The 9,734-nt window shown below is 37.3% G+C and overlaps 1 protein-coding gene across 1 annotated transcript in view; it reads left to right on the forward strand.

The window, feature by feature from the left end:
- The first annotated feature begins 2,160 nt into the window (after positions 1-2,160).
- Positions 2,161-9,734, forward strand: part of LOC145985547 (uncharacterized) — a 9,986-nt gene continuing 2,412 nt past the window's right edge. The window contains exons 1-2 of the mRNA XM_083119617.1: positions 2,161-2,417; positions 8,429-9,086. Coding sequence (XP_082975743.1) covers positions 2,290-2,417; positions 8,429-9,086 — 786 coding nt within the window. The 5' untranslated portion in view covers positions 2,161-2,289. The remainder of the gene's footprint in view (positions 2,418-8,428; positions 9,087-9,734) is intronic.

Genomic DNA, 9,734 nt, shown 5'->3' on the forward strand with positions numbered 1-9,734 from the left:
GGAAGAGCAAGTGAACCGGGGAGTCCTCGCCCTAGATCCGCCAATGCAGTGTGCAATATGACTGTTTTCGGAGAAGAATTACCCAAAATGAGAAAACACGCACACAAATAACAAACCACTTGACCCCACGGAAGCCTATTCACGAACTTTTGCCTGCCATTCCCCTCTCCTTCCCCTCTTCCCAACACATGTTTGCAGCAAGTGGTAATAGGCGGAAGGCTGTTATTTTTAACTCCCCTAATCTCGGTTAACACAAGAAAGGAATGCGTCTTTTTTTAATGATCCGAATTATAAAAGAAGGTGTAGACCAACATAACCTTACATTCCCTCTGCTTTTTGCATATTTATTATTTCCTCTTCGATTGTTAACGACTTTGGTTGGGGGTGGTGATCTCAAAAGTAAAAGCTGTGCTTATTTCATTCCATATCAAAATATAAACAAACAATTCCGTTTACCACCTGACACTTCTATTTTCACTGCAGAAAGTTACGCAAAAATTCTTAGCATAACAGATGCTTTAAGCCAGTGGCGTACGCAAGGTGGACAAGTTACCGTGTTTTAACTCCCCCTTGAGCTTTTGAAATATTATGGAAAATGCTATAGAAAAAATTACAAATGGTTAATTTATAACAGTCAAAGCTATGCGACAGTTATAATAATAATAATACTAATAATAATAATTTGAATGATTATTGCCATGCAGCATGAAGAAAAGCACAACATTCCAAACACAATCTAAGCGGCCACAAAGTTCAATTTTGCAATTATTTTGAAAAAAGTCGCGCAGTGACTCTCGCGAGAATTAAGAAAATTCCTGCCTTCGTCTCAGTGTGCCGACCTTATTGCAAACGTTCTTCCCGGTACTGATTTCACATCCCCTTGTGAACTCTCAAGTGATGCTGAGTCTACATCCACATCATTAAATAATGTTGAAGAAGTGCTTTGTGAATCACCTAGAAGTGATAAATGTGTTGGAATGTCTATAAACTTACTTTTGAACGAAAACATAGATTCAGTGGAATTTAGCAACACGTATTCTCGCGCTTCATCATCATCCTGGGTGAGTTCCACGGGTAAAGGTAATGTAAATTTCCCCGTGCATATAGCACCGTGCCATGAAGGCACACGTAGTGGTGTGGTGAGCCCAACACATTCTCGATCTCGGTCATTTTGCAGGTGATGTGATCAGCACCATGCTCCGGCAGCCTTCATCCCTCAGGGTTGCTCTCAGGTACCCATTGATATGAGGCTGGGTGCGGAGGCAAGGCTGGATAAATTCCAACCAATTCCGGGAATCGAACCCGGATATCCCACGAAGTTGTCAGACTAGACCTGCGCGGCTCCTTGAATGAGTTTCATATTTCGATTATTTCAATAAATTTAATATATTTGCTTGTTTTATGGATTTTCTTCACACTTAAAATGTCTCACTTATCATATACAAATAAATGTAATTTTGTTCTATTGCTTTCATAAATATATAAATATATTTATGTAGATCTCTACTACTTAATAATAGTAGTGATATAAGTAGTAACCGCAGCTGCATTAGTAGTAATTATTACTAGTAATTAAACCAATTAATTAATTATAAATGTTATTAATTATGATTATTAATTAATTAAAGTATAATAAAACAATGGTAATGTGAAATTGTAGAAAGTTTTCAAAATAACACCCCCCTTTATGAAATCCTGCGTACGCTACTGCTTTAAACATCTATGCTTTAAGCGTATTAATGGCGCTGAGTTCCTCATATCATCAGATTTGTAAACATCCTTTATTTATCAACCTTATAATCCAACAAACCCAGTATGCTAATGGAAGAAATATCAACTTTCAGTATAATACATCTCTAATTGCCCTGCTCACCGATCTTTATGGATATGCAAGAAGATGTAATTTGGCGATCTAACAACAAACAGTATGTGTGAATATATATATAGGCTATGTGTGTGTGTGTGTGTGTTTTCATTCTTGTGAAAAATAAGTGCATATTTTTGCAAAAAAACTCAGAAAGATCACTAAAATCGATTAACAGTTGATAGGGTCAGAAAAAAAGAAGAAGAATCCTTGTTAGCGTCGTCTGCAAGTCAATGTTGCCACGATGTTTGTGTTTTCAAACAAAAAAGAACACTCCGCCTTCACCTAACGTAAGTTTCATCTGTGAGTGTGATCATCATCACTGTGTGCAAACAAAACAATATTTTTGTCGCATCCGATGTGACCGAACCCTACAAAATGGAAATTATTGTAAATATCGTGCTTGAGTAGACACTTATGTCATAATGGGACCAGAGAAAAACGCAAAAAGGATGTATTACAGAGGGCAGTTTTGTGCTGCAGTTTGGTGCAATAATTTTAGAAACTGTTGCACAGATTTATCGCTTTTTCGATTCCCAAGTGATGAATCAAGGTACGTCCTAGTGGACATATTCTTAGCTATCCTCTCTTTGTGTACACCAGCAAAAATAAAGAGAAAATGTTATATTTCAGAATAGTTGTTCTATATCATTATATCTCCATTTCAAGGCGGGAGATGCATAATATTAGAACGGTTTAATTAATTAATTGTAATTACAGAGTAACTGGTACTTATCCGATAAGGCCCGAACATCTCTCATTCGTTTATTTCCTTAATTTTAGCATTGATACTTACGTATTCTGCATTGCGGAAGATTCTTTAAGGTAAAATTATGCCTTTTTCCATAAGCTAGTGTCAACTTTTCATGTTACGAGTCATTATTTGTCTTGTTATGCTTGGGTAACAGACAATATGGCGTACACTCGTCATGGATCATCGCGCGTCGTGCTTGTGTTTTGTCGATTGGGAGTGGGTAAGCCGTGTTTCAACCTTTTTAACCGAAAAATACCTACTTTCGTGTTCATTATGTCATCATAAACCATTGACGGATAGCCCCAAAAACCATGCACGATAGCCCCATGAACCATCGATGGATAGCCCCAAAAGGTATTATTATAGTATAAGGGAAACACCTATAAATCATATTTTTAACATTGTTAACGTACTATTTTGGAATGCCGAACATTCCCTAAGGTGAAGTAATGCATTTCTAACTAAGTTAATGTCTATTTCTTACATTTACGAGTATTTACTGTTGCTTGTTATTTCGATTCTGTAACACATTATGGCGGGCGATAGCGTACTGGTTCAGGGTGCGTTGTGTGAGTGTTTTGTCGATTTATGCAGTGTTGCAACCTCGTTCACCGGAAAATACCTACTTTCGTGCCAAGATTTGAAATTATGCTAATTTCTTGCAAACCATTGACGTTAGCCCCACAAACCATTGACGTTAGCCCCAAAAACCATTCACATTAGCCCAAAAACCATTCACGTTAGCCCCAAAAACCATTCACGTTAGCCCCAAAAACCATTTTCCGTAAGGTTAGGTTAAGTTAGGTTAGGCAAGCATAGTTAAAAAAAAAATTACTCGACACGTCATGTTCTAGTGAAAACATGGCGAGGCTGAAACACTGACTATGGGGTTGCATCATCTTAACACACGGAACATTGTTCTCTCGTGCAGAAAGCAAATGGCGGCAGCAGAAACAGCTTGTCGGACAGAGATTTTCGCAGAAAACTACATGTTTTCGCATTAAAATGGATCAAAACTAGATTCACAAACTTCCACAACGCTACATAAAATGATTTCCGTAAGTACTTTCTCCTGTAAATTTGAAGAAATCCGTTTCCCTTATCCTATAATGGTACTTAAGTGACCGCCAAATATGAACCACAGATGTGTCATCAGGCACCAAAATTAGTAAGTGGGCGATATTTTATAGAAATTGGAGAGTGGTCCGGTATTGTAAACTCATGCCTGAATGTTTTTCGGGGCAGTGTTACAGAATCGAAATAACAAGTAACAGTAAGTACTCGTAAATGTAAGAAATAGACATTATCTTAGTTAGAAATGCATTATTTCACATTAGAGAATGTTCCGCATTCCAAAATAGTACGTTAGTAATGTTAAAAATATGATTTATAGGTGTTTCCCTTATACTATAATAGTACCGCCACTTGTTAAAATTGTACATTTACGTGTAGAACTTGTAAAATAACCTTGCGATTTACCACGGTGATTGTCCATACACAGCAATTCGGAACCATCTTTCATTCGCAATTCGTTAATGGTCTTCCTTTACGCACAACAATCTTGCTGACATCAGAAGAGGAATGCCTACAAGGTTTGGTTAGGTTCCATTAGCATAAATACAAAGAAAAATTAATATTTCAGCTAAGAGAACTATACCTTGTCTTGCCTGTTGATTTCTTCATGTTGGGAAAATGGCTTCTTCCGTGGAGCTATTGTTCTTATGGTAGGGTTATGTTACATTAAGAAAACATAGTTTATTTCGTTTTTTTCTCTTATTTCCATACTTGACCACCAATTATTACATGCAGATTCGTGATAAGGAGTTCACAATTAGTGAGTAGGCGAAATTTCATAGAAATTGGAAAGTGGTCCGGTATTGTAAACTCGTTCCACCATTGACTGATAGCCCCAAAAACCATTCATGATAGCCCCACGGACCATTTCCGGCAAGGTTAGGTAAGCATAGTTAAAAAAAAATCTCGTAAAAAAAAGGCACGTTTGGAAACACTGCCTAGACCGCATGACTTTCGACGCTCGTGCCATCTGCACGTACATAATGGAAACAATGGCCTTATGTTACAGAAGATGCAAGTTTCTTACGTAACAACTGATTATTTATTGTTCTGCAGCATTCTATGGTGAAGTTTTTAGTTTCCGCGAAAGAAAATACCTAGAAGAACCTCGACAATGATACAGAAAGTGATTTCAGTAAGTAGTTTCTTCTGTAAATTTGAAGAAATCCGTTTGGGCGAAATCAGATACTTACCGATGATTTTTGTGTCATTTATGAAGATTATGTTCTATACGAACGATTTGTGTTGTTTTTAGCTTTAGGAGATGTATTATAGTGGAGTAATGAGAGTTTTTTGATGGGACTATTTATGACGTCATTTTCATCGTTGCCATCTCCATGTGCAGAACGCACACCCACCCCACTCCCATCAACATCTTTGTTCGCGTCCTTTGGGGAATCCCTTGCGCCGACATTGCACAACATTGCAGCGTAATTTTTTGACAAGAGCGTACCCAATTTCTTAGTGGACCGCCCAACACCAACGACTTCTCTCCACCCGTTTTGCCATTATTCACTTCGGAAAATCATTTTCCCACGTTTTGAAACGTCAATAACTCTGCAAGAAAGCCGTTTCCGGAATTTCGTTACATGAACTTTCCACCTTATTTTCACTCGTACAATCACCTCCCAAGCGTTGTAAACGAACTTACGAAACACCCTGTATACACACACACACACACACACGAGGCATATTCCTAAAGTAAGTACTGTTTGCAAATATTGCCGCTGTAGCAATTCAGTCGTGACCGTGTGAGTTCTCGCTAACATCCTTCATCCGTTAGTTAGCCACAGGCATGCATGAGAGCAGGTCATGCTTTTTCTTCGTAGTTTTCTGAAGGTTTGAAATGTTCAAGAAAATCAATCGGTCCGCCGACTGTGAAGTCCGGTCTTTGATTTGTTTTCTCAATGCAAGAGTGGTTGAATTCTTGCCTAGAGGACAGACCACCAACAAAGATGCCTGCTGTGACACATGAATCCAGCTGCATCGTGCAATTTAAAACAAAAGACGTGGAATGCTTAGCGAAGGCATTTTGTTGCTTCACGACAATGCTCGTACGCATACAGCCCAATAAACTCAAAATTTTATCACGTCATTCGGCTGGGAACAATTTGTTCATCCGCCAACAGCCCTGATTTGGCACCAAGTGACTACCATATCTTTCTTCATCTGAAGAAGAAGTTTCTTGCTGGTCAGCATTTCAACGAGGATGACGACGTCGAAACAGCAGTGCATGGATGGCTTTCGTCACAGGCGGGAACATTCTATGATGATGGGATACAAAAACTAGTGCCACGCTACGACAAATGCTTGAACAACGGTGGAAGCTACGTAGAAAAGTAGTTTAAGATCTGTAGAATGCAATGCAAATAAGAAAAGGTACGAAACTATTTTACTTTATTTTTTTACACCCTTTCGGTACTAACTTTCCGAATACCCCTTTATATATATATATATATATATATATATATATATATATATATATATATATATATATATATATATTATAAAAGGTAATGCGCACCCCTGTGCTATGCACCATGCCATGAAGGCGTGTGGGGTTAGGGCCCCACACTTTCTTGATCAAGTCAAAGGTGGGGGTGATGTGATTAGCGCAATGGCCCTGGTCACCTTTAGCCCCAGAGTTTCCTCCAGGTACCCACTTTATACGATGCTGGGTGGGCGCCGGAGTTGCTTGAACAGGTGGAAAAATTCCTGGTTCTCCCCCGGTGGGGATCGAACCTGGGGTCTCTCGCATGGTAGTTGGATGCCCTAACGACTAAGCTACCGCTGCTCAGTATATATAAATAAATAAAAAAAATATGTAAGGTATACACGTTCCCTCATACAATATTTGTTTTTGTGTAGTTTGTTAGTTAAGGTAATTAGGTTCAGTGCCACTCTCTGTTTCAACTTAAAATGACTAAAAAAATGGAAACATTTTACAAAGTAAAGCGTACATAAGAAGCGGGTCAGGGTCCCGATTGTGGATTTTCGATGCCTCCATTATATGCACACATACATACATGGATGCATTCAAATTCTAGTCATGTCTACTAGTACATACTGAATAGGTTTTCTGATTACTTACGGAGGCATTCCACGAAAAGTGGTCCTACTCCCATGTAAATAACAAAATCAATGAATCTGAAAATTATTATTGTTTCTAATTGCATGAAGGTTCAAATGTTTGTGAATACATATAATTTGCACATATCACCAACAAAAATTATTAGCATGTATGTTTCACAGATAAGTAAAGTCAAAATTTTCTACATTTTTAAAGCACCACACGTAACACATTTTTGTTGATCGTACATTCAGGCTGTTATACTCAAGTTTTTATTTTTGGATTTGTTAGCAGACACCTCAAAATACTTGATAATTCAATTAAATCAGTTCATAATGATTATTCTAATCCAATTTCATGTCTAGAACCTTACATTGCAATACTGGACAAGTGTTTTCACTTGCACAACCTAATATTCATGACATCCGTACTTAATTATTCATATTTAATATGTTGTGCACAAATGAATTTCTCTGAACTTCAAACTTACTTCAACACTTATTTCCAGTATTCTGAGTATATTCCGTATCCTCCTTTACAACTCGTGGAAATCATTACATGATTGGAACCATTACCTATGAATTACCCAATGAAAAGCAATTCAATTATTTTTATTGTATTAAATACTGAAGGTAAGTGTAGAAGTACAACTAAAACAAATATATGATTTATGTTAGCTATGATTTCAGTTGTTGAATGTATGTATTTATTGTAGACTTAATATCATCTGTAGACATAATCAGATTCTTCTTAAGATCAAAAATTTTCTCAAAAACAAATCCAGTATATATACCCATCAGCAGTGGCGTGCCTAGGATTTTTGAAAGGGAGGGGTTATGGACTCTTTCTGGTAGTCTGCTCTCATTTCGCCATTTTTTTCTACCTGTGATGTTGTATTTTTAGCAATACTGGGCTAAAGAGGGGTTATAACCCTCACCAACCCCCCCCCCCCCTTTGTGCACGCTACTGTCCATCAGAGTGGGAGGGTCTGAAGACTGAAACACTACTGCTGGTGCACCTTCTCATTGAAACTGTTCTGTTCTTAGAATTCCATGTTTGGAGAAATTCACATTGAATTTGAATGTGAATTCAAATGACGAAGCTACATAGGTGACCTAACAGCATCAGTAACACACAACTTTCTCCATGGCAGCCGACTGTTTTGTTTTGCCATTCCTTGGTTCCTAAGCATGTTGAGTGGTTGACCCATTAGCTCACCACCAAACATTGTGATTTTAGATCCTTGCCAGTTTCACTGTGTTAATTATTTTACTAATCATTCATTCTCATTGTCAAGATTAACAGTTCAAGTTTACATTGCAGTTGTTAGTGGACATGTCAAGTTTTGTATTTGTAGCTCCATAATTATGATCCTACTGGTGTTATCTTTTAGGTTTGCTAAACTTGTAACAATATGTAAAGCATGCAACTTACAATTAAATAAACTATATGTAGTGAAAGTCTTTTAATTGCTACTCTAATTACATAGAATTTTTATACTCACATCACTTGTAGGTACTGAGTTATCCATGTTTGAAAATGTTAAACGTTTCTGGATGACTGTTTCTAGGGTATATTGGAAATAGATGTTATGGTCAGAAAGACATATTCCACACCATTACCATGTAATTAAGAGCGAGTATTCATTTGATATTTTTATTTGTAGGTGCAAAGAATGGGTGAAATTTTGTTTGCGAGATGAGTACATGAGATGTTCTGCACTCTGGCTTAATAAAAGTGTAAGGCTTTGCAGTGACCACTTTGAACCTTCCATGATGAGAGAGTCTGGTGGTAGAAGATATCTACGACCAAATGCTATGCCAACACTGTATGAAAGGAAGCTTAATATTAAAACTGACCAGACTCCTAGTGACAAAGATACCTGCATTGATAGCAATATCTGTGAACACAATTATTCACAATGTTTGCCACAACAGAAGCATGACAACTTAAAAATAGAATTAACGAGCAATTGTGCTACACAGGAAAGGTGTACTACAAATAAATTAATTGCTGTAAAGACTGAACCAGATATAAGAAATCATAATAATAAAATGGAAGCTGATTCTTGTGTCACTTCTACATATGTGAAAATGAGTACTTCTAAATTACTTTCATCCGAAAATAAATCAACTAGTGTGGATTCCGTTAGTGCTTATTTATTACATGACTCAAATATTGGCCAGTTATCCAAGGTACAACTGGAGAGAAGTTCTCGCAATGCAGGTAGAACGTTTACTAAAAAGGTTGTTTCTAGAAGCCTATTAGCTGTGAACCATGGAAGCTTGGCACAGAAGACTAGCAATCATGATAAAACAGGTACAGTATACTGCTTTTATTTTGTTGTTCTTCTGGTAAACTGAATGGCCAAATTTGTTTTGCTAAATCAAAACAATTATTCTGAGGATCCTATATTTGGATTTAATGTGCGAGAGGAAGTCAATAAATAGGTCACAAATGACTAAAATAGATACAAACTTGAAAATTATTTACTGTTACAATATATACCAGAACCCCAATTTTACATTCCTCAGTCAGAAGTAGGTGTTTATGTCTTTCTCTCAGAAAGTTGCCACCCTAACAATTAATTGCAATGCCCCCTGATGTCACTGGATGCTTACTTTAGCTGTGTCTCTACCTCTTCCAGTTGACAGGTCACAGAGCCGAAAATACATACGAGGAACTTGATGAAAGTAATGAGCAACATTTTTTTCAAAAATCAGAATCCATCAGTACACGCAAATGAAGTGAATTATCGCAAAATATAGACTTTACTGAACCCGTCAAGGTAGTGTGACGTCATTAGCTTTGATAGCGTGAGCACAGGTAGTTGTTTCAAAATAACTGACAGTGATGTTTAGTTTCGACAACATGTTGTGATTGAATTTCTTGTTAGAGAGGGAATTCCTGCTTCTGAAATCCTCAATAGACTTCAGCATGTATATAGAGATGTATGCATGGTAGTAGCAATG

The sequence above is a fragment of the Lepisma saccharinum genome, chromosome 3 (genome assembly GCF_977018435.1).
Source record: "Lepisma saccharinum chromosome 3, izLepSacc3.1, whole genome shotgun sequence".
Lineage (NCBI taxonomy): Eukaryota > Metazoa > Arthropoda > Insecta > Zygentoma > Lepismatidae > Lepisma > Lepisma saccharinum.